The sequence below is a fragment of the Spinacia oleracea genome, chromosome 6, assembly GCF_020520425.1.
Source record: "Spinacia oleracea cultivar Varoflay chromosome 6, BTI_SOV_V1, whole genome shotgun sequence".
NCBI lineage: Eukaryota > Viridiplantae > Streptophyta > Magnoliopsida > Caryophyllales > Amaranthaceae > Spinacia > Spinacia oleracea.
The window spans coordinates 135,845,365-135,870,456 of NC_079492.1; the positions used below are offsets into that span (position 1 = coordinate 135,845,365).

The 25,092-nt window shown below is 34.9% G+C and overlaps 4 protein-coding genes across 8 annotated transcripts; 2 read left to right on the forward strand and 2 right to left on the reverse strand.

Annotated features, from left to right (window-relative positions):
* Positions 1-614: 614 nt before the first annotated feature.
* On the forward strand, positions 615-2,163 carry LOC110794797 (E3 ubiquitin-protein ligase PUB23-like). Its single transcript, XM_021999758.2, has one exon. It carries the CDS (start codon positions 719-721, stop codon positions 1,967-1,969), a length of 1,251 nt encoding a protein of 416 aa, XP_021855450.1. The 5' UTR covers positions 615-718; the 3' UTR covers positions 1,970-2,163.
* A 1,302-nt stretch (positions 2,164-3,465) lies between these two features.
* On the reverse strand, positions 3,466-6,828 carry LOC110794779 (NADP-dependent D-sorbitol-6-phosphate dehydrogenase). Its single transcript, XM_056830799.1, has 6 exons — positions 6,584-6,828; positions 5,463-5,557; positions 5,235-5,352; positions 4,677-4,809; positions 4,028-4,247; positions 3,466-3,903 (listed from the first exon to the last, which is right to left on the reverse strand). Exons 1-6 carry the CDS (start codon positions 6,714-6,716, stop codon positions 3,673-3,675), a joined length of 930 nt encoding a protein of 309 aa, XP_056686777.1. The 5' UTR covers positions 6,717-6,828; the 3' UTR covers positions 3,466-3,672.
* A 769-nt stretch (positions 6,829-7,597) lies between these two features.
* On the reverse strand, positions 7,598-14,791 carry LOC110794777 (zinc finger CCCH domain-containing protein 1). 2 transcript variants are annotated; one of them, XM_056830798.1, is made up of 5 exons: positions 14,555-14,791; positions 12,658-13,005; positions 10,027-10,134; positions 9,105-9,940; positions 7,598-8,282 (listed from the first exon to the last, which is right to left on the reverse strand). In XM_056830798.1, exons 3-5 carry the CDS (start codon positions 10,064-10,066, stop codon positions 8,178-8,180), a joined length of 981 nt encoding a protein of 326 aa, XP_056686776.1. In that variant the 5' UTR covers positions 10,067-10,134; positions 12,658-13,005; positions 14,555-14,791; the 3' UTR covers positions 7,598-8,177. The 2 variants fall into 2 exon arrangements, with proteins under 2 accessions (XP_056686776.1, XP_021855427.1); XM_021999735.2 differs by lacking the exon at positions 14,555-14,791 and having other exon boundaries at positions 12,658-13,061.
* A 4,580-nt stretch (positions 14,792-19,371) lies between these two features.
* Positions 19,372-25,089, forward strand: LOC110794775 (uncharacterized). 4 transcript variants are annotated; one of them, XR_002535133.2, is made up of 7 exons: positions 19,417-20,048; positions 20,142-21,111; positions 21,203-22,012; positions 22,103-22,221; positions 22,311-23,198; positions 24,793-24,848; positions 25,007-25,089. XR_002535133.2 is itself a non-coding variant. In XM_021999733.2 (6 exons), exons 3-6 carry the CDS (start codon positions 20,145-20,147, stop codon positions 22,938-22,940), a joined length of 2,526 nt encoding a protein of 841 aa, XP_021855425.1. In that variant the 5' UTR covers positions 19,372-19,513; positions 19,683-20,048; positions 20,142-20,144; the 3' UTR covers positions 22,941-23,474. The 4 variants fall into 4 exon arrangements, 3 of the variants coding, with proteins under 3 accessions (XP_021855425.1, XP_056687194.1, XP_056687195.1); XM_021999733.2 differs by lacking the exons at positions 24,793-24,848; positions 25,007-25,089 and having other exon boundaries at positions 19,372-19,513; positions 19,683-20,048; positions 22,311-23,474; XM_056831216.1 differs by lacking the exons at positions 24,793-24,848; positions 25,007-25,089 and having other exon boundaries at positions 19,374-19,513; positions 19,688-20,048; positions 22,311-23,474.
* The last annotated feature ends 3 nt before the right edge of the window (positions 25,090-25,092 follow it).

Sequence of the window (25,092 nt, forward strand, 5' to 3'; positions counted from 1 at the left end):
TTATGCAGTACTATCAATGAAAAAATTTCGATCCATCCTTAAAATTAAAGTAAATGTCATTATAACCCGTTGACCAATAATTTATTTTGTACAGGAGTACACTAAATTTAATTATTTTCTTTCCCTCAAAATAGTTATTCCATAAATATGAATAAATATATATATTTCAACAAAATATTTATTGAAGTTAACTTGTTTGACCACAAATGTTAAAATATATTAAAAAAATCAACCAATTCAACTTGAATTTCCAAAGGAATATACCTTGTGCTTAAAAATTTCAACTAGTACAACTGTTTATTATTATACACACAAAAATACAGGCAAACTTTTGTAAATAACAGGTTGGAAATTTGCAATTTTATAACCAAAACTTAAAAAATAAAAAAAAATAAAAATAAATAAAAAACAAAAAGGTTCAACTTAGTCATAAAATCCAACTGCCTTGAGCCTTTCAATTTGTTTGAAAAGTCCTCCCTACTTTTTATTTTATTTTTTATATTTAATTTTCATTTCTTTGTTTTTTCCGTGTTTTGACCTTTGAATCTCTCTCTCTCCTCATAACACCATATATATATATATAACCCCAAATTCTTCTCCCATAATTCATAAACCATCAACACTAACAACCAGCAGACAAACAACAAGCCCATTTTTGTTTCCAGACCTTCAAATTTAGCTAAAAACATTTAAAAAGTCAACCCATAATTAGCAAAAAATGGATCACAACCAAGAAATTGATGTTCCACCATTTTTCTTGTGTCCAATTTCATTGCAAATAATGAAAGATCCAGTAACAGTTTCAACAGGAATTACTTATGATCGTGAAAATATTGAGAAATGGGTATTCACCAACAATAATAGTATTTGTCCAGTTACCAAACAACCCCTTAATATTGATAGTCCTGATAGTTTTCTGACACCCAACCACACTCTTAGACGCCTTGCTCAGTCTTGGTGTACTCTGAACGCTTCTAACGGCGTTGAACGGTTCCCTACACCAAAGCCACCGGTGACAAAAGCTCAGGTACTTAAGCTTATTGATCAATCCTCTAATTCATCAGCTCATCGACTTGTTATGAATCTTGAAAAGATAAAGTGTATTGCTTATGGAAGTAGTGGTAACAAGCGTTGTTTAGAGACCACCCCTGGTGTTGCCGATTTCTTAACGCGTCTTATTATCCTTGGCCAAAACGACGACGTTGATAATAAATGTTCGAGTAGTGTAAGTGATGAAGCATTGAGGATATTAGCTCATCTTCAGATATCTGATGAGACAGTTTTAAAGAAGATGTTGAATGAGAATAATTTGTTAGATTCATTGGTGAGAATAATGCAGAAGAATAGCTACGAGTCACGAGCTGATGCTGTTGGTATAATGAAGTTGTTAATACAAGTAGCTGAACCAACACAAGTAGTTTCTCTAACACGCCAACATTTTGAAGAAGTAGTACAACTAATCAAGCTTAAGGATGATGTTTCCCCAAAGTCTACCAAGGCCGCGCTTAAAGTGTTGGCTTTGGCATGTCCATGGGGTAGGAATAGGATTAAGGTTGTTGAAGCTGGTGCAGTACAAGTAATGGTTGAACTTTTATTAGAGTCTAATGACAGGAGAACTAGTGAGATGGTGTTAGCTGTGTTAGAACAACTAAGTGGTTGTGCTGAAGGTAGGGCTGAACTTCTAAGTCATGCCGCGGGTTTAGCAGTTGTGTCAAAGAAGATATTAAGAGTCTCACACTTTGCAACGGAGAGAGGTGTCAAGATATTGTTCGCCATTGCAAAATACTCGGGAAGTCCGAGTGTGGTGCAGGAGATGATACAGACAGGGGTTGTCACAAAGTTGTGTTTGGTATTGCAAGTGGATTGTGAAGCAAAGACAAAAGAGAAAACTAGAGAGATCTTAAAGATGCATGCTAGGGCTTGGAAGAACTCTCCTTGTGCTCCTGCTCATGTCTTTGGCTCTTTTTGATTAAATTCTAGCTAGCTAGTCCAATTTAGATTACAGAATTAATTGTCTAAATTATTTTTTGGATGTACATAATAGGATATATTGTCCTTTGCACATTATTATTATGTTAACTTAGATATAAATCAAATTTAATTGGAGTAACAATTTTAAGTACTCCAATTCTTTATACATAACAACTTCTTTCCCACCAACAAGTATGTTATTTAAGAATTTCTCATCGTTCAATTTGACCGTATTTTCACTTTGTCTAATTAGAACAAAAAATATACATTAATACATAGAGTAAGTTTGTCCTCCCTTACTACCTGTTGCAATTGATTACATATTCTCATAAAGGGTTACTCGTTTTGTGACTTGGATTTGATGAAAGCCTTTGTTTTATCAAATTTTACTTGTGCAACCTGATCAGAAATGATATGATCAAATCATGTTCATATCAGAACTGATTTTTACAGATCAGAATCATTATATATCCAGACCAAAACCGGTATGACCAGATAATATCCAAATCATAACCAATATGTACAGATCATGTCCAGATCTGCAAAGATCTTGTCTAGATCAGAACCGATCCTTACACATCATGTCTGATTCTTATAGAACCAATATGTCTAGATTGGAACCGATTTGTACAGATCATGTTCAGATCAGAATCGATATGTCCAGATTAGAACTAGTCTAGATATCGACTCTGTATAGATATGTTCAGATCAGAATTGATATGCAGAGATCATGTCCATATCAGAATTGATTTGTTTAGATCATGTCCAGATCAGAAATGGTTTGTAAAGATCATGACTAGATCAGAACTGATCTGTATAAATCATGTCCAGATCAGAACGGATCTGTACAAACCATGTCCAGATCAGAATATCTGATTTGTATAGATCATGTCCAAACCAGAATTGATATACACAAAACCAATATGTCCAGATCAGAATTGATATACACAGACCAATATGTCGATCTAGATCAGAACCCATACGTGTAGATCATAACCCATATATTCGGATCGATCTATCTAAATCATGTCTAAATCTGTACTGATTTGTCAAGATCATATCCATATCAAAATCCATATGTCCAGATCATGTCCTGTATGTCCAGATCATGTCCAAAATTGAATCGATCTATTTCAATCAAAACCGATCTGTCCAGATCATGTCCAAATCAGAACTTGTCCGTACAAATCATGTCCAGATCAAAACTACTCTGTATATATCATGTCCAGATCTATATTGATCTGTCCATATCATATATAGGTCAGAACTGATATGTCAAGATCATAACCGATCTATCTAGATCATGTCTATGTCTATCTAATATAAGGAATAGCTAAATCATGAGCAAAGTCAAATAAATAATAACAATATCATGAATTTGTGTAACATTTATTTAACACGTAAGTCATTTAGATTTTCGTTTAAATAATAACCATAAATGTAGATTTTTGTTTAAACTTAATTCAGAAAATCAGATCAGATCAGACCAGATCGGATCAGAAAAAATAAGTTTATATCAGATCAGAAAAATAAGTTCATATCAGATCAGGAAAAATAAGGTGAACTAAACAGGGCCTTAGCCTACAAATGATGCATCTATGCAGGCATGCAGCAACATAGGGATTATAATAAAGGAATCCATCAGTAAGCATTAACATGTCCTTTAATAAGTAGATCTTAAAATCTTATTCTTAGTTAGCTTCATGCATACAAATCTACTCCCCAGAACTTGGCTGGTTGATTGGTACGGTATTTGCGATCTATGCCTTTAATCTGTTGCATGTCTTCTTCTGTCAGCTCGAAGTCTAGAACTTGGAAGTTTTCCTTCAATCTATCTAGCTTGGAGGACTTTGGTATGACAACTGTATTGCGCTGGATCCCCCATCGAAGAACAATCTGTGCTGCCGTCTTTTTGTGTTTCTCCGCAAGGCCCTGATATAAAAATAAAAATAAAAGAAACTCTGGCATAAGATTTTTCAATATAGCTGGATGAGGATGATACTAAATACTCGTAAGAAAATATCCGCATAAGAACAGAACAGATGGGGAAATTTACCTTAAGAACTGGATCATCCAAGCAAGATACTGTACCGAACCATTCAGTGTTAGCAGCTGCACCTCCTAGAGGAGTATGTGCAGTAACACTGATCCCATGCTTCAGACAGAATTTCACCAGAGAATCACGTTGGAAGTAAGGATGTGTTTCAATCTGGTTCACAGCTGGCTTGATTTTGGAATAAGCTAAACAATCTCTCGTCAGAAAGATATCATAGTTGCTGCAAGCAATTTCAATAATTAGTGATCTAAAGTCCAAGTTATCATGCATAAAAACGTATTTACAATTAGCGCAGGAACATACTGTTTAGAGTTCAGACTCCCAGATTCATAATTTCATAGTAATTACTAAACACCAAAGTCAATGGGAGAAGATCTAAAGCATCATGGCAAATAATGAGATATTTGAAGTGAGTGACCAAACAGATTCAGATCCCATTATTCAGAACATAAATAGGCACCATAGAACAGTTCCCATATAGGGTGGGGTGGGGGGGGGGGGGGGGGGGTTATCTTTGTTATTACGTAACTAACTAACATGATGTCTCAAGGGAGCCTAAAAACATAGGGCTACCATAAGGCAGTAAGATAAACATATTTTTTCACATCAGAGTATTAAATAAGGTTTCAAGTAGCTTTGTCGGAGTTACCTGATACCAATGCTGCGAACTAAACCTGTAGAAACGAGATCTTCCATAGCGTGCCAGGTGGTCTCCAACGATATGGCAGTGTCAATTTCCAGCACACCATCCTCATCCAATGCACTTGCAGTGGTACCAACTCCTGCCAGAACATTGTACAGGAAAAGTAAGCTTTGCTACACCAAAAAAATATCAGTTGATATGTTACTACGTTCACTCCTCTGAAAATCTACAAGAAGGTTTCTATCAGTAATTCAATATCATCTTTTACAGTTATAGACTTATAGTGAGAAGCCAAAACACAAAATGCTAACTGATAGCTTAAGGGTGATTATCTAAGTTCAATAAAAATAACTCTTCATGTAACATCCTAGAACCTTGACATGCACAGCTCATGACCATTAACAATTATACAAGTGTAAGACATTTATACAAGTGTATGGAACCGGAGATATTTCTCATGTATCTCATACCAGTATACCACTGCACAAATACCCAACATCTTCGTAGTCCAATTTTAACTAATTTTGCAATTTATCATTTAAGAGTCGAGAATTTCACTTTTACCAGTATGCTTTGTGGCTACAGGAAAGTGAACTAAGTATAGATCCAAATAATCGAGGCGAAGTTTCTTTAAACTATCTTTGCAGGCTTCAAGTACATGTCCATGGTCAGAGTTCCACAGCTGCAATTGGAATCAGATATGATACATGAGTGTCATTGTCAGCTAGTGATCAAGATATCTCCCAGAATTAGAAACACAGTCCCTTTTTTCCCCTTTCCAAATAGACTGACCTTAGTGGTTATGAAAAGATCCTCCCTCTTAACAAGCCCAGTTTGAAATGCTTCAGTAAGAGCCTCCCCAACCTCAGCTTCGTTCTGGTAATCAGCTGCAAGGAAAGTTAACTGGTTACTCATCGTGATTTTATCAATAAAGAGCTTAAGATATACTTGCTAATGAACATCAGAATGTGTTTTCTACTTGTCTAAGGCTCTTGCATAAAAGATTGTCTGAAGTAAACTGCCCCAATTTTTCGAGATACATCATTCCGATTTAATATTCATTCTACAACAACAAACAAACAGTACAGAATCATAAATCACACAACATCAAAAAACCACCCTCTTCGCCTATTGACAGGCCATGACGCCCATGAGTCTTCCATTATGACTTGGTTGGAATTATGGGTGATAAGAAACCGAACAAGTTCAAGCACTCGACCTTAATAACGAGTTTCAATCAAGCAAATACTCTCTCAAGTTAAAAACATTCCTACTTTCAGGCGTTTTAGCATTTTGCCAATACTAAATGACTATAAGTATTTTGTAAAATCCATTCTTACTCATAACTCGTAAGACTAAGTCATAACTCATTACTCTTTTTGATTCATACATTCAAACAAACATTCCAGCTCACTTTTCTTGTTTAATAAGGTCCCAACCCTTATTTAGCTTGAGTGCTAGGCTTATCAAAATCCCCGTCCAAACTCGAGGTTTAGTCGGGGTTTAGACTTTAGACCCAGCTAAGCTGGTAGCTAGCGAGTACGTTAGGCTCAACTCCAAAATGTACAACTTTTTGTTTTTGACAACTTAGTACATCTGTACAGAGCAACTATTTCGCAAAGTTCAACAATTGAAGAATCACAAATCAAAACAGGCTAATCATGAATTCATATTCTATAAAAGTAGTATTTTAACACCAACTAACATCATTTAATATGATAATTAACACAGCCTGAAAAGCACAATAACAATAAATTAATCACGAAACCCCCAAAAAAAATGAAACCCGGAGCAAAAACAGAAATACCCACCTACCCTATAAAAAAACTGAAAAAAGGGGGAAATCATAATCTGGGAATTCGCTAATTAACAATAAAGGATACCAAAAATTGAAGAAGGGGAAAGAGAAATACCAGCGCAATCAAAGTGACGATAACCCATTTTAATGGAGTTGAGGATGAGATCTTTGACGTCCTTCTTATCCATTCGCCAAACTCCAAGCCCAACAACCGGCATTTTGAATCCATTGTTCAATGTGATCGCCATTTTTCCTCTCTCTAACTCAGGTTTTCAGCGATGAACTCCAATTATGTAGAAGCTAAATTTGTTGCTGCCTCTCTCAGGTTGTAATTTTTGTACAGTGTTGTTTTTTAATCCGCTTATTCTGATATTCCACTTATAAACAACAAATAACCACCAGTTTTTTTTACAGTTGCTCTGTCAAGGGATGGTAAAAACTAAAATATTGGCAAATCGTTAAAAAAAAAATGGAGTCATCTACTCATCTTTGTTAAAAAAGGAAGTAGAGTTGTCCATACAACATTTTTACCTTGAGAATGGGTGGATGAATGTACTAAATTGGCATGGATAATATTTAGCGAAGGTGCGACTATTAAATCAGAGGTCCTTGCACGTATTAGCTGTACAACAACTTTATTGTACTAATTTTTACTCTTTTTTGGGAATTTTTAATATTTCGTAGATTTTAATTAACTTTCATATTACTTCGTATAAAATATGTTTAATGACTAAATATTTTAGAAGGTTAAATAATTACATTTATACGTTACTGGTGATTTAAAGAAATAATTTTTATTAAAGCCGAAAATGTTATCATTAACTTTTACATATATTGAGTTAACTTTTAAACATTTTGAAATAGCTCCATCTAACTTGTGAGGACTATGAATTCGGATGGTATAGGTGTTACCTTATCAGGTACAACTCATATAAGTACAACGATAAAAGTGTATGTTGTAGAGTCTACATTAAAATCAAATTGGCCTAATCGTAAATTCATAATCGAATATTTGTTTGAACAATGGTTTGTATTTCAATTGGTTTCGTGCTAATAACGTAGACTTTAATATTTATTTCCATCAGTTAAGCTTAATACGCAAATGAAATGGGACAATAGCAAGACGAGGGATACAAATATTTCTACCATTCAGAAGCTCAAAAGTGATGAAGTGCAATAGAGAAAAGTAAAAACATGTAAGCTCGTCGTCTACAAGAAACTAGTCTTATGAATCAATACATCTTCCTTTGAAAAGAAAGCAAAGGCTACAGAACTGAGTAAAAACTACACAGAAAACATCTCTATTTTCAGCAAAAAGAGAGAAAATCTCCTTATGTCGCCTTGCACAATTGCACATGCCAACATGGAAAGTTAAACAACTGGATTATTATTTCCAATTGAGTGTTGATCAAATCAGCTTCCAGAAACTGAGCATGTGATAAAACACAGGATGCAGATCCCCTCACTCATCAAAAAAATTGAGAGCCATGGTTCATGGTGATTGGTGATGCATTTAAACTGAAAGTTGATAGTTGAGGAGCAGCTGAAGAGCGAATATGTCTCTTAACACAATCAAACTACTCCATTTTTCAGTTTATGGATGCTTAAGCTGAGCACTTACCAAGATTCATTTACATTTCTAAAACCTCTAGAGCAGCACAATGACAAATATAGAGTATAGTACAGGATCAGAGTGAGAGACTGACTCTTCATTTTTTGTCTGCTGCTGTCCTTTTACGTATCTCATGAGCAGTATTAAAGATTCCTTGAGTAGGCTTGTTGCACACGAAGCACTTTTTGTTCTTGGAATGATGCTGCATTCAAGAGGAAAGCTCAAGTTACTTAACGATGCAACATTCAAGAGGAAAGATCAACAAACCAACACTAAGACCAACAAGGTTAACTAACATGAGTAGTAAAGAGAGTGTTTGCTCAAGACCAGCAAAAACACCATACCAAAAACCAGTGACATTATATGAAACATAGTTATACTAAACGATGCAACATTCAAGAGGAAAGATCAACAACACTAACACCAACAAGGTTAACTAACATGAGTAGTAAAGAAAGTGTTTGCTCAAGACCAGCAAAAATACCATACCAAAAACCAGTGACATTATATGAAACATAGTTATACTAAAACCTAATTCATTTTACCATCTCCTACTCAGTATCTTCCTTTGAACTAATGAGTTAACAATGCCAAGCCTTTGGCTCCATATTGCATTCCTTGAAGCTGTTTAATTACTTAAGGCCTTTAGGGACCTGAAGGCTTTTAAAGATTGTAAACCACTTGGCATGAGCAACAAATAGCTAGAAAAAATAACATAATTCCTTAAAAGACTTTTCATTCGTAAAGTTTTCTATGGCACAAAATATCTTTTCATTTGAAAGGTTAGCAAGGGTGATGGACTGGTGGCAAACCCGCTGTCAAACTAGGTGTGGTAAAGATTTGAACCAAGCACCAATTGTGCCATGAACCCTCTTATACCATAAGTCCGAATTCCAAAAGTCATCAGCAGAAAATAAAATTCAGTACTCGTACCAAAAACAACACATGCTATGCATAAATCAGAATCACTCATGGGGCAAAGCAGAATATCAGGAAGAAAAAAAAGATGAGAAATTTCAATTACCTTTAAAGCACAATGCTCACAGAAGTAATGCTTGCACTTAGTCATTACTGGGTCGACAAAAGGTTCCCTGCAAATAAAGCAGGCAAACGGCAAGGCATCATCGTCATTTTCGTCATCATGCTCAACATCCTCCTCATCACTGTCATGGCCTCCGAGAGCCAAATTTCTCTTCCTTGCCTTTTCTGTTTCATCCCATTCTTTTTCCATCTGCCATCCGGACTTATAATCCCCTCGATCATGCATAAACTTACATGAGTCACCATAACCACAGTAGCCTGTTTCTTTGTAATCTTTACAAATATCTGGTTGATAGTCAAATCTAGCAGACACTCTAATATGAGCTGAGGCTCTGAGCGGTCCGTGAGACCCACCAGCTTTCTCGGCAGCAAGAGTTTGCTCACGGCGAAAACCTGCTCTGTGATCAGTGTAACTGTTCATACCCTTATATAGCTTATCATCGCCAGATTTCTTATTCATTCCCTTCAAGGCCTCCTCTGCTTTCTTGAGAGCTCGCTCTCGAATAGCCCTGGAATCTCTAGAAAAGTCTGTCTCAGTCTCAAGGGTAGCTGTCGCTTTGCTATCGTTCTGCACCTGAATCTCTTTAGAAGACTCATACTGAAACAGCACATTCTTTGAATCCTTGGTTGATTCCTCAGACACCGACCGTTTGGATGTCCCGGTAGAAAAGTGAAGTCCATTGTCTGCCATGGTAGGCCTTTTAGCACGCTGTACCACGGAACTCTCCCCCTTATTATCTTCATCCCCATCTGAAACGGCATCAACAGGACGTTTTCTTATGACCTTGTTCCTCAATGGTTTTTTAACAAAGCTGCACACTGCACAAAGAAAAGAAAATCAGCCGCATTTAAAGCATAAAACAAAAAAAGGAGCAATAAACCAGATACATGGGAACAAATCAAACCTTTATCAACCTTCTTCTCCTGCTCATTTGACTCTGACATTATGATATCAAAGGATTCAGCTTATGCGCAGAGCTGCAAAATTTTTAGCAACTTCCACACCCCGGAAACTGAGAAATTGCAAACTAATTACAATCTGACCGTATGAGCTATTGAACTACCAAATTAAGATTCTAACTAAAACATTTATAACAATCACACTCACCAGTGGCGGACCCAGGAATTTGATAAGGGTAGGGCAATATCAATGTGTTTAAGGACATACTTTTTTTTTGGGGTAAGTAAGAAATATCTTGATTACCTACCATAAGTCCATAATACTATCCATAGAGAGAGAATGTTTCTTAGTTAATATATCTCCTTATGCAATTCAATGAGAAAATAGGTTGAGTTTTCTATCAGAGTATCGGGGTCCTTAAATTGAATTGATTTTACCATTTTTTTGTCTAGGGTATACACTCTCTAGTCTCTACATCCCAGTAGTATAGGAGAGAAAGATTTCAACGAAAAAACTAAGCAACAAAGAGAGAGCAAAATTATCCCAAGTCACACAATGCGCCAGCAGTTACATAACAATGAATATACCAGCCAACTTACTGCTCGGTAAGAGCAAAAGCCTAACTGTCACACCAGCTACTCATAGACTGTTTGCAAACAATACCTTAGATTTGCCACAAACTTAAGCCAATTCCTGTTTTTCCCAAATCCCTGATCATGAAAGAATATCAATATAACTTCAACAAGAAAGGTGTTTTGAGCATCATTGACCAACCAAATCACTAGGGGGGAAAGAACAGAAGTGGAGAACCTATGTTCCCAGACTTCTCATACTACCTAATAGGCTATTACCTCTAAAAGATCAAAAATCCAACCGTTTCCAACATCCCAACAAAAGTCTGCAAACAGTCTGTTTCCATCAACAACGTTTCTTGAGCCCATCAACAACGTTTCCATCAAATTCATATTTTATCCTAATTCCTAAATCTAATTTGGTATTGAAAGCTTGGATCATACGAAATCATACAAATTCTAAATCACTATCAATTGCAGCTTCTATTAATCCTAATTCCTTGAATTTGGAACTGATATTCCAATTCAAAATTAATATAAATTTTTATTTGCGATTTGCGATTTTTCCAAATTGAAGTCCAAATTACAATACACAATTGATAATTGCACAAAAATTATTCAAATACGACTTTTTGAATTGAAGTCCAAACAAACCTTGCTCCGTCAGTCCGTCGTCTACCGTTGCCGGCGGCCGAATCGTCCAGGACTCCACGTAGTTCCGTGATGGTGTGCGGCCACTTCCGATTCCCGCTGGTGTGCCGTGCTTCCGCTGCCGCTTAGATCTAACTCTCAATTCCCAAATCACGAACCCTAATTTTCTAAACAGAGAAGGTGACTGTGCCGTTGTGCGCCAGGGCCGGTGAGAGGATAGAGGAGGTAGAGACGTAGAGTGGTTCCGCTGTGGTGCGCCGGGGCCGATGAGAGGGCGGAGGAGTCTAAAGAGCAGAGAAGGTGATTAGGTATGGTGAGAGGAGAGAGAAAATATCTTTGAAGTTGGAAGGGGAAGAAAGGAAGACGCGTGGTTTGGGCCTTGCAGTACAGTCGCGAGAATTTTTCAATGGTTATGCACGTGCATAACCATGTTAGTAGGTGAGTCTGCCACTGGGTGCGGAGATAGTACAGACAGACAGCGGTGGTGACCAAGTTGTGTTTGGCATTGCAAGTGGATTGTGAAGCAAAGACAAAGGAGAAAACTAGAGAAATCTTGAAGATGCATGCCAGGGCTTGGAAGAACTCTCCTTTTCCTCCTGCTCACGTCTTCGGCTCTTTTTGATTAAATTTTAGTTCAATTTAGATTAGAGAATTAATTAAGGTTTGAATCATTTTTTGGATGTACATAACAGGATTGTCCTTTGAACATTTTTATTTAATTACACTTAGATATAAACAGTGGCGTATCCGGGAATTTTAGGGTGCTTGGTCACTATCGGTAACGCACCGCAAAATCAATATAAAAACACACAATACATATATAAGTACGTAAAAATAAAATTCGTCCCAAAAGTACCTATTACAATCAAATACCTACAAAATTATTACAATTGCTCTCTACGAGTTTTCATGTTTTGATATCGATCTATAACATCATCCATGGGAACATCTAAAAACAAATCTTTCTCTAAATAACTAACCAAACAAATTCCATTGTTAACTCATGAACTAATTACTATAATCCCCTGATAACAAACAACAACAACAACAAATTGAACAATTAAAACAAATTCATGAATTAAATGTTGAAAATTTTAAAACAAACTCAAAAATCAAGTCAGTGGACTAAAGAATGGGGGATAACTCTCTGTTATTCAATTTTTTTTACTTCATTTCATTTGCAATTCCAATTCCAATCAATCATAATTCAATCATAAATGAATTAAAATCCAGCAATAACCAATCTCACAAATCATACCAATTCTAATCTGAGTAATATCTCAATTCCAATCAGTCAATCACCATTCATCAATAATGCAATAACTGAAATTTTGACTAATTAACATGAGAAATCAATCATAATTCATAAATTGTAATAAAAACATGAAGCAATTAGAGATTTAGAGACCAACCTTGCGTGAGCGTGAGTTACGTACTTGCGTCCTTGAAGAATGGACAGGATCGAATGGTGAATGGTGAATGGTGAGGTGGGCGGCTGCCGGAGTTCCTGATGAGAACGCGTTGAGGTGGGCTCCGCCGGCCGGGGAGGCTTCTCTGGCTCACTGGCTGGGCTCTCGCGACCTCGCGTTACTTGAGGAATTGAGGTGACTGGTGAGCAATTAAAGAACTGGGCGACTGGAGACGGAGTACCGGAAAGTTGCCGATGACCGGTGAGGTGAGCCGCAGACAGTGGATGCGGCTGGTGAGTGGTGCCGCCGTGCCGGTAACGGTGACTCAGAGCCTCAGAGGGCTGGGCAGCGCTGTGGGGGGAGGAGAGAAGTAGGTTAATGTATTTCGCGAAATAGTGACCTTTTAGTCTTTCGGGTCTGTAATCTACGCTTCTGTGTGCGAAATTTTTTATTTTTTTTATTTTTTTTATTTTTTATTTTTTTGTTTTTTTCCACAAAATTTGCTGGGTCACGTGACCCACCGGGACCAATGGTAGTTCCGCCATCTATCTATTACTTTACTATATACTAAAAGAGACACCAGAAATGACACGTGTCAATTCCTAGTGTGATTTTTTCCCGCCAAAAATCATTTCCTAAAAAAAATTTATTTTATTCTATTTTTATTTTCTCTCCTTTTATATAAATGTTTATAAATAGAAAATTTTATAGGATTATTAAATATGACATTATTAAACAATTTTGGTAATATTTAGTCAGATCTTCATATCAATAATAATATTTTGTTCATATTAAGCATCTATTACTATATGCTAAAAGAGACACCAGGAATAACACGTGTCAATTCCTGGTGCGATTTTTTCCCGCCAAAGTTCATTTTTCCAACAAAAATTTAAGTGTATCTGTTTTATTTTTTTTTATTTTATTCTCTACCTTTTTTTTATAAACTATTTATGTATGGAAACAAAATTTAGTTTATAAATTATGCCAATAATAGATACGAAGTAATAATAATTATTCTAATTTGGTAATATTTTAGTCAAATCACTATATTAATAATGAAAAATATAACACTCAATATTTTGGTAAAATTACCATATTAGCATTTTAAATATGCACATTAGATAAATAAATTTAAACGAGTATGTTAAAAATGTTATAATATGCAATAGTTTGGGAGATAATCAGTTAAATATTTTGTGAAAAAAATTATCAAAATCCGTGCGTGCACGGGATCTAATCTAGTTGGATATAAATCAGAGTTGATTGGAGTAACAAAGGGGTTGTTTGGTTGACTCTAAAAATGAAGGAAGTGGAAATTCATGGGAATTCATAAATTGATTAGTTGTTTGGTTGACATAAAAAAGTAAAAATGGAGGAAGTTGAAATTTATGGGAATTTTGAGTTCCTACAAAACATTGGAAGTAAATTACCTAGTCCCCTTGGTCATTCAAAGTTCATGGGAATTTCTAATTCCCATGTTGTCAACCAAACAATTTTAAGAAATTCCCATAAATTGAAACATGGGAACTAATTCCTATGGGAATTTAATTCCCATGTCAACCAAACAAGCCCTAACAATTTTAAGTACTCCAATTCTTTTTACATAACAACTTTCTTTCCCACCAACAAGTTATGTTATTTAAGAATTTCTCAATACTCAATTTCTCATCGTTCAATTTGACCATATTTTCACTTTGTCTAATTAGAACAAAAATATACATTAATACATAGAGTAAGTTTGTCCTCCCTTACTACCTGTTGCATCTGATTACATATTCTCATAGAGGGTTACTCATTTTGTGACTTGGATAGAGTAAGGAAATTCGAATATTTTTCTATTAATTCGCAACTACCTAGCACAAAACGCAGAACATCATTTATTAAAAGACACTCTTACCTTAAAAATTCAATCAATCGCTGAAATTACAAATTCAACAGGTAAGTATGATGAAGCAATCGATTGCATAGAGGAATTCGTCCAAAAATTTCACTTGAGTAGGAAGAGTGAGCAATACTTGGAGAACCAAAAAGCGAAGGATGAAAACCCTAACACGAAGCCCAGAGGAGGGAGGCGGACAACGTGAAGAAATCGACCTGAATTATGGATGTTTGAGGACAGAGGCGGCGAACACTTCTCGGTGGTGGTGAACAAGCCAGAATTTTGGGTGAAGTTTGTGAGTAGGAGTGAGTCCTAGAAACGAAGAAGGAAGAACAAGAAGAGAAGTGAAAACGCTAACCGCTACCTCAAACGCTAGTCTGATTTGATCTGACCTAGTCAAGACGCTACTTGTAAAATTTGTAAGCGTTATAGGTAGCGTTTGGGTAGCTTTTGTCAAATATTAAAATTTGTAGCTTTGAAGGTAGCGGATAGCTTTTGACAAACTTATAATAAAATTTAAAATAATATTTTACCTTTTAGAACAAGAGAAAAGAGCAAAGAGCCGAGAGGATCCCCTTGTTGCACACCTTGACAAGACCACAAGGTATGCTCCTCATAATACAGCCGCGCCGGAGAAGAGTATTATTATTATTATTATTATTATTATTATTATTATTATTATTATTATTATTAATTTTTTTTTTTAATTTTTATTATTATTATTATTATTATTATTATTATTATATCATTGTTATTACTCCATATTACTATTATTTTATTATTATTATTGCTTCAATAAAAAATGATGTTGTTTTCGGTGTAATTAAAATATACTTCCTCCGTCTTTTAATACTCGCAACGTTTGTAAGTTTCACGCATGCCAATGCACAACTTTGATCATTTATATCTTGAATTCTCTTTATGCAAAAATTATAAAAAGTTGATAATTTGAAAATACTCATTGAGACGAATCTAACAAGATACCGCATGACTATGTTTTATCTTATATAAAAAACACTACGAATAGTCAAAGTAGATTATATGAATAGTGGCAAAAGTCCAAACGTTGCGAGTATTAAAAGACGGAGGAAGTATTATTTAAGCCATAAAAAAACATTACCAAAACATTGAAATTCATCATGTCCAAATTATAAAACTAATGGGCTTGAAGTCCATTAGAATTATAAGGGCCACATAAGTGGGCCTAAAAAGGAAGTATGAGGTTGTCTCATGTTGACCTTTAGGGTTTTCCATTAATGGGAAATTTCCTCCTATACTCTATAAATAAGATGAACAAGAGGGGGAAAAGTAAGTATGTCAAACATATGTTCTTTCTCCTTTTCACAAAACCAAACGTTCATCAATTCTTGAGAAGAGAAAATTAGGCTTTTAAAAGTTCTAGCTAATCTATACTAATATTTTAAAGCAAAATAATTTGCATATTAGGATGCCCCATTTCCCTCTCCTTTTGTATTTCTATTTGATTTCTTTGAACAAATCAAACATATCTCTTAAACTTTATCAATCATTATGGCTTTTTTTTCTTATATTTATAAGTTTGACATTCCAATTTGAATTGATTTTTTTTTCCGAAAATGATAAAGGTCGCAACATGCGACCTTTAAGCCGTGTCACAATGATGACATGGCATGCTTATGTGTCATGATTTAAATTGGAATCTAAAATATTTAACTTATATATCCTATTATACATGTTTAAAATAAAGGTAGAAAAATCTTAAGATTCTAATTTGTTTCTTTCTTTATATCGATTACCTTATTTACATACTTTCATAGTAAAATTTTTGCATTGATAGTAAAAATATTACGATGACTAATATCCTACGTGGCGCCTATATGTACCAATTAAACTCTGACACGTAAGATTGCGACAACTAAATGTTGTCGCAACTTACGACCTTTATCATCACCCTTTTTTTTTATTTTTATCAAACTGCATATTCATTTTTCACAGTTGTTTCGACATTTTTGCATTTCACATATCATGTAGATTATTACATAAAATTATGATGATTTTTTTTGTAATTAAGAGAATATGTGTCATGCATAGGCTAAAAGCTAGTTATCATCAATGAAATTTGTTGTGTGGACTAAATAGAAATGCTACAGTACGTACACTTGGAGTCTCGAGTTCTGTTTTTTATCGATCGGGATTGAAGCACGCACCATGAGGGCAAGGAGTATGTAACTGCTTCAATATAGATTCATCTTAACATGTGTATGAGATTCTGGTATGGTTTTTAATACAAACATTAAAGTGTCATGTTAGATGTCTATTTCCATGTTTTTATGCCTTATCATATGTTTATTGACAGGATAATCTAGATATAGAAATAATTCAATGATATTTTCCCATTTTGGTTCAGTATCATAGTTTGATTTTTGGTTTTAAAAGTGATTTATATTGAATCATGAACCGATCAATAGTCATATGTCCATATCTATAGTAATCTGGTAGATTTAAAAACTGACAACAACAATATAGAAACTAATATTTTTTGTTAATTTTTTTTTAGTGTAAGATGCCAACTACCTTAGTTGATGAAATTTTAAGAGTTAAATACCAAAAAATTAAGATCAAATCTCATCTATACCATTTAAATTTTATATCAAACAAGGCCCTAAGGGTTGTGTCACTTGTGTTTGTTGCTTTTTGGGAAGAGATGTACGTTTTTTTGGATGGAATTATGTACTTTTACACATTGCCTGGTTACCGATCATATTGCTTGAGCTAATTAAGGTCAAAACACCACTTGGCCTTATGGGATTGGGAACATGTAGTCATGCGCGCACTCATGCATGCTCCGAAATTATGTGTGCATAAATGTTCATTTATATCCCTGTTATGATTAAACTATTATTTCCTTCCATCTTTTACGTTCTTTCTATTAGAGAAGTCTGGAAACTGTCCACAAATAAGGAGAATTTTCTAAAATATTTCTAATATTAAAGAAAAACACAGTCATGTAGTGTTTTTTAATTTATTTCAAGAGTTTTTTTTATAATAATATCAAACATTTTTATAATTTTTACTAGCATGTAAATATGTGCAACGTTGGCAAACACTCTAAGAGGAAATGTATGTGAAAAACTTTTAGAATCAGATAGAGTAGTACTCCGTAAACTATTATAGTACAAAATCGAACTCAAGATTTCTAATTATGGAAAAGGCGTCATAGATAGATTTTGATTTGTTACTATATTTACTTGATATTACATGGAAAAGAATCACGATTTTTCATGCATAATTAGAAGCTAAAACGTATTACATGGAAAAGAATCACGATTTTTCATGCATAATTAGAAGCTAAAACATGCATGGAAAACAAGTTCCATGACTTGGACTATTTCAGTCAACTCGTCATGTAAAATTACTTTTGGATCATTAACAATTATTGATTCAATAATATCAGACAATTTTTCAAAATCAGTAATTAATTACCATTATCATCTATACCTAACAAAATAAGAAAATGAAAGAGGAATTACTCTTTTTTTGACATAGAAATTACTCCTTTTTAGGGGAAGAAAGTTTGATAAATGTGGAGTGAGAAAAATAATTTGAGATAAATAATTGAAAAAGATCAACTTATAAGAATAATTAGAAGTGGTGTGAGGATGTAGGGGTAATTACATTCCTTTAATTTTATACAAAAAGTGTCACGGATGATGATGGTGATTGAGGGGCGTTTCTTACTAATTTTGAAGATTTTTCTGATAATCAAGTAACTCAACCAATGGTTGTTAATAATGGAAGTAGTTTTCCGTGACGAATTGATTGAAATGGCCCATATATGTAACATATACTTTCCTTGTTTCACCTTTTAATTATAAGATCGTTAATTATAAATATATGGTTAATGTTCATAATGAAATTGTTCACTTCATTGGTCTTTTATATTTTTACAAGCGCCTATATTGTTTATTTCCAAATAAATAAATAAATGTTCATTTCCAAAATAGTAAATGTTCATTCCAAATAAATAAATAAATGTTCATTTCCGAAATAGTAAATGTTCATTTTTGTAGTTTATTTTCAAATAAATAAATAAATGTTCATTTCCAAAATAGTAAATGTTCATTCCAAATAAATAAATAAATGTTCATTTCCGAAATAGTAAATGTTCATTTTTGTACCAGTATTTGTTATTTCTTGTTGTATTGTTTATTCTTTCATGTTGGCTTTAAAATTCATCATAAAATTGTTCATAATTGTTGTATTGGTTGTTCTTTTTTTTCTGGAATTTTATGTTCTTTTTTATATTGTTTGTTCTTTTTTGTTGAATTATTTGTTCTTTCTTGTTTATTTGTTTGTTCACAATAAATATATGGTTAATGTTCATAATGAAATTGTTCCCTTCATTGGTCTTTTATGTTTTTACAAGCACCTATATTGTTTATTTCCAAATAAATAAATAAATGTTCATTTCCGAAATAGTAAATGTTCATTCCAAATAAATAAATAAATGTTCATTTCCGAAATAGTAAATGTTCATTTTTGTAGTTTATTTCCAAATAAATAAATAAATGTTCATTTCCAAAATAGTAAATGTTCATTCCAAATAAATAAATAAATGTTCATTTCCGAAATAATAAATGTTCATTTTTGTACCAGTATATTAATGTTCATTTTAAAAGATACAAAACGACATAGTTTTGCTGTACCCGGGTATAGCCAAAAATTTGCGTAATCCCTATATGACTATATAGAATGTTTGGGCTAGACCGCCAGACAATCTCTAGAAACAGTTATCTCTGATTTCGGACTTAAAGCCCAAAACTACCGAAGAGCCCGAGTTTGAACCTCAGACATGGATTGTGATTACTGATCACTGATAATCACTCCCGTGAGAGGAGAGAGAATTTGCTGAAATCAAGTGCTTTACCAATTTGAAAAATATGAAATTATGTGCAAAATCCAATAATGCAATTCAAGATTCTAACAAATTGATTCAAGGTAATCTTCTTATCACTCCGCTAATCAGCTTCTACTGCTTCTTCTCTGATTGATTTTTGTATGTGCTTTTTGTTCTTATTTATCATTCAAATTCAGCTCAGATTTTCTGTATTTTTTTAAGTGCTTTTTAGTGCATCAATAATCACGAGTTCCAATCATTCAAATTCAGCTCAGATTGGAATTGCCAATTAAAAACCCAGAATTTTACAATGCAAGTAATGAAGGATAAGTGTGTGTTAATTAACTTAATTAGTTCTGAAAGGCGCAAGAAGGCGCGCGCTTTTGACGTAATGTGGGCGCAAGGCGAGACGCTTGTGCGCTTTATGATTTTATGCGCGGTTGAGTACTTTTTTGAGGGGAGCCACCGATTTTTATTTTTTGAAAAAAATTGTGTATCGAAAAAAGAGATAACATAACCCTCCTTTGGATATCAATTCTCTCTTCTCCAATAGTCGGGAAACCCTAGCTACTCCCTGCCGCAACACACTAGCATAGTTCAGCAGTTATTCTCTTAGTCGCCTCGCCGTTGATTCAGGTATGCTCTCTTCTTCTTCTATAAACTCTGCAGTTAGAATGTAAGTATGGTTAGTCTTTTGTTTATTCTGTGTATGGTTGTTTGTGTTTTCAGAGAATGAGTTTGGGTAATTTCGATTTGTTGGTATCCTGTCCTGGTTCATTGGATCCTAAAGATCCGGCAAGGAAATATGGGAGACCAGATCCTAATAATAGGAACAATTTTACTTGTAATTTTTGTGGTAAAGTAACAAAGGGAGGGGCGTATCGTTTAAAGCAGCACCTGGTTGGAGGATTTAGGAATGTGACCAAATGTTATAGTTGTCCGGAACATGTAAAGGAGGAAGTCAAGTTTTTTATGATAAAAAAGCAACAAGCAAAGGTAGGTGGTCAGATGTTACCAAGGGTAACTCAGTCTGATGTTGATGGTTGTAATGATGATGAAGAAGATTGTGAGACATTGAACTCTAAGGGAGGTAGCTCAGTTAAAGCCACGTCTAAAAGACCAAGACTAAAGGGTCCGATGGACATGTACTTTACTCCTATTCCTGAAGATGCAATCAGTGGTAGAAAGAATGGAAATGAAGGGAGGCAGCGTGGCAGTTTTTCCATTTGTAATGAGGAGTCTAGGGATAAAGCTTGTAGAGAAATAGCTAGGTGGTTTTATGATGCGGGAATTCCATTTGATGCTGTTAATTACGAAAGTTTTGGAGTGATGATTGAATCAATTGCACTATACGGTCCTGTGTTGAAACCACCAAGCATGTATGAGTTGGAAGTTCCTCTCCTTAAGCAGGAAGTAGATGAGATTCTTAAGCAAATGGAAGAGCATAAGAAAGAGTGGGCACAAAGAGGTTGTTCAATTGTCATTGATGGATGGCATGATCCAGTTGCAGAAAGGGATTTTGTTAACTTTCTAGTCAACTCTCCAAAGGGCTCCATGTTCATAAGATCTATAGATGTTTCTGAGATTGTGGGAGATGTCAACATGTTGTTTCAAATGTTAGATACCATGGTGGAGGAAGTTGGAGAGAATAATGTGGTCCAAGTCGTGACAAGTAATACATCTAATTATGTGAAGGCTGGTAAGATTACGACTTCCTCTCTCTTCTTTTTCTTTCTAAAAATAATAATTTGAATCTGATGTCTTTTTTTATTTTGTTTGTCAAAATTTAGGAAGATTGCTAGAGGCCAACAGACCATGTCTTTATTGGACTCCTTGTACGACACATTGTGTTAATCTCATGCTGGAGGATATTGGAAAAATTACAAAAGTCAAAGATGCACTGAAGAAGTGCATGTTCATCAATGAATATATAAATAGCTATGCGTCTCTTTTGAACATGATGAGAAGGTCCACAAATCAAAGATATTTGCATCAGCCGACGATTGCTAGATTTGCATCATGTTTCACCACTCTTGCGCAATTGCATAAGCAAAGAAACAACTTAAAGAAGATGGTTACCTCTCCAGAATGGAATGCTTCCAATTGGCCAAAGGAAGCGGGAGGAAAGAAAGTTGCGTCATATATTTTGCAAGACACCTTTTGGAAGAATGTTGTTTATGCTCTCAAGTTGTCTGGGCCTCTTGTTAAGATTCTTAAAATGGTTGATGAAGAGAAAAAGCCGTCCATGGGGTATATATTTAAAGCCATGGATAGTGCTAAAGAAGCTATTGCTAATAGTTTTACAATGAAGGAAGAACACTACAAGACAGCTTTCGAGTATATTGATGCAAGGTGGGATTGTCAACTTCATCTGCCTTTGCATGCAGCCGGCTATTTTCTTAATCCAGAGCTCCATTATGATAATCCTAATGTATCAGATTCTGAAGAAGTTATGATTGGTTTTTTTGATTGCCTTACACGGTTGGTTCCAGATTTGGAAATTCAAGACAAGATTAGTTGTGAATTAGAAGCATATCGAAATGGCTCTGGACTCTTTGGTTTACCCATAGCCGTTAGGCACAGGAAGATAAAATCTCCCGGTAAAGAAAATTAAATTAAGGAATGTTAATAATTTTATCTTTGTTGTTTTACACTAATTATTTAAATTTTCAATGTTTGCTTGTTAACAGCGGATTGGTGGTCTTCATTTGGATATTCAACCCCCCACCTCCAAAAATTTGCTATGAGGGTTCTTAGCCTCACTTGTAGTGCTACTGGTTGTGAGAAGAATTGGGATGGTTTTCAACTTGTAAGTGGCTTTTCCTTTTATTATTAGTTTTTTTACTAATTTTTTTAGTTCAACAGACTACAAAACTTATAAATTTTAACTTCTAACAGCTCCATACCAAGAAGAAAAACAAGCGTGCACAGAGACAATTGAAAGATTTGGTCTTTGTGAGATGCAATCGTGCTTTGAATCGCCGATACAGTAGGAAAGACACCACAAATCCCATTCTCTTAGAAGAGATTGATGAATGTAATGAGTGGCTACTCAGGAAAAAGGATGAGAACTCTTGTGCTGATGTAGATGATGATTTTGTGTTTGATGATGATGATTTAACATGGGGTGCGGTTGATAGAGTTGTTGGAACCTCTGCTCCTAGCTATGTCACTACGGCATCAAGGAAGGTTAGGGATAGATCTAGGCCCTCATTTAAATCTGATAGAGAAAAGGGTCATGCTAGTTGCTCTACTCCCAAAACATCTCTTAGAACTATGGCGTTGGATGATGAAGATGAGATAGAAGAAGATATTGGTGTAGATGATGATTACGTAGAAGATGACGATGCGTATATTGATGACCTTAGTTATGAAGAGGAAGCGTCAGACGTGCCTAGCAGATCGGTGCAGAGCGGTGCAGACCCAATCGCATCAGACACACCTGGCCGCAGAGACCTACAGCTGCAGGGCACACCCAGTCACTTTCGGCGGAATGCGGTTTACGTACGGCGCCGTAGGCGCTTCTAGGCTAGAGGACTGTGAGGGAGAAGAGATCTGATCTAAATCCTAAAGAACAGCTACTGTGGATGATTCTTGCACAGGCTTTAAGATTCAAGTACACCCGTATAGCTTATGAAATGTCTGAAATGTGGATGAATCAAATGAAAAGAATAAGGGAGACTGGTAGAAACTGTAGTACCATGGGAGAAAGGGCCGGTATGGAAGTCAACCTAGACACATATCTGTTATGATTGACTGCTTATTAGTGGGTCTTTGTTAGAAATGGTAATGGGTCTTAACTCTCAAACGTCATTTTCTTAAGTAAGTACCACTTTGTAAACCACTAAAGAACATTGCGTCGTCTACAAAGTTTTGTCTACACTAGGAGGAGATATGATAGTGGTAAAGAACCTTGAGCTATGTCATCTATCATCTTTGTACTCTGCTTTTGAGTTTTTGGGCTAACCAGCTATGCAAGTTTCTTCATCTTTCCCATATTATCACTAAACTCTGCCATTTCTGGTGATACTAAAGCACAGGGATTTATGTGTTTCTTCTTCATTTGATGTGCGTAATTTGCAACTTTTAGTTCTCTTTTCTTGAAATTGTTCTTTTAGGCTATCAGTTAATAATGCTAACAAAGAATGATTTTGTTATCTGCTGCTTCTGATGTATATTTTTTTATTCCTAATACTGACAAAGCAATTACACATGATGCAATAACCAATTAGCTGACCAATAACAAAGAGGTCGAGTATAACTCTAAATATAGTTTGATTTCACATGCTTCAATTTTACGGAAATTTGCATTCCATTTATATTGTTGGCAGGTTCAGTTATGTCTGTAAGTTCCATTTTTCTCTTCCGCTTCTGGTCTTTGCTTAATGTAACTCAGGGAAGGAAGATGAAAAAGAATGGAGAAACTTGCACTGCCAATCCAAGAACCGAGTGGATGTGTCCTTAGATTTGTAGTCAACGACTATTTAGTTTACAGTTCTTGACTTAAATGTGCTCATTTGTCCTTCTCACTTGACTTGTGAATAGTTTGACTGATATTTGTGGTATTAGCCTGTGACAGTCAATTAAGCCGCAGGTTAGCTGTTTGCTAACAGTTGTTAAATTTTACTCTCTTTATTCTTCAGTGATTGGGCGTGGTTTATCTGTTTTACTCTTTCATTTATAGTATATGTCACTTCTCCATCCGTTCTCTGGACAGGAGTTCTTATAAAAGAAGATGTCAGGGGAAAATTAAGCAGTGACTGTACATGGTTTAAAAATCTGATAATTTTACTGGTGTGGCTGAAATAGAAGCAAGTGCATTGTTTCTTTTTATGTCTTCTGAACTTGAGTGGGTTTAATAAAGGAGCATGGGGTGTTAGAGAATTTGATTAAAATGAATATGAATGAGAATAATAGATGATAAAATTGACATCAGGAACCAACTTTTCTGGTTTGACCTGACGAAAGAAACTAAGTGTATGTTTTAGGAGTTGAGAATTGCCTTCAGCGAAGGGGAATGTGAGGCTAGAACATTTGAGTATAAAAAATTTAAGTTAAGTTTACATTTCAGACTTTTTTTTAATCAGTTTTGTGAAAGACAAATTATGTTGTTGGCCTTGTTGCTCTAATAACAGCATGTTGATGTAATGATTCATTGAGATCCTTCTGATAAGTCTCCTTCAGCATTCTACTCATTCAAGTTATTGTTGATGGTGCCTACTAACTTTGATAGCCACTGTAGATTGATAACATCTGCCTCCTGTCATTTCAAGCTAATCTACATTGGCTTAAGGCCTGAGCATGTATGATTGTGTCGATCTGTAGTTGTAAATTCTTATATTTTCTGTAACTTACTCTTCATTGTTTTGTGAATGTGTAGCTGGATGATTGGTTGCTTTGCGCCCAAAAATGCCTGTCAATTAAATGGAGAAGCCTGTAAGTATTCTGACCATATGGGTCTTTGTTTGAGAACTAATGATGCAATTCTTATTTCTGAAGCATATCCTTTCCTGGCTTTGTTGTTCATTTTTTATCTCTAATGATTACGAAAATAAAAAAGGGTGATTGAATGATAATAGAAACTTTTTGCTCAGATACATGTTGTACCCTGTTGAAAATTTTGAGCTGCAAGAAAAATCTTAGCACTATGGGTGATAATGGGCTGAATGGAGCTTCAGTC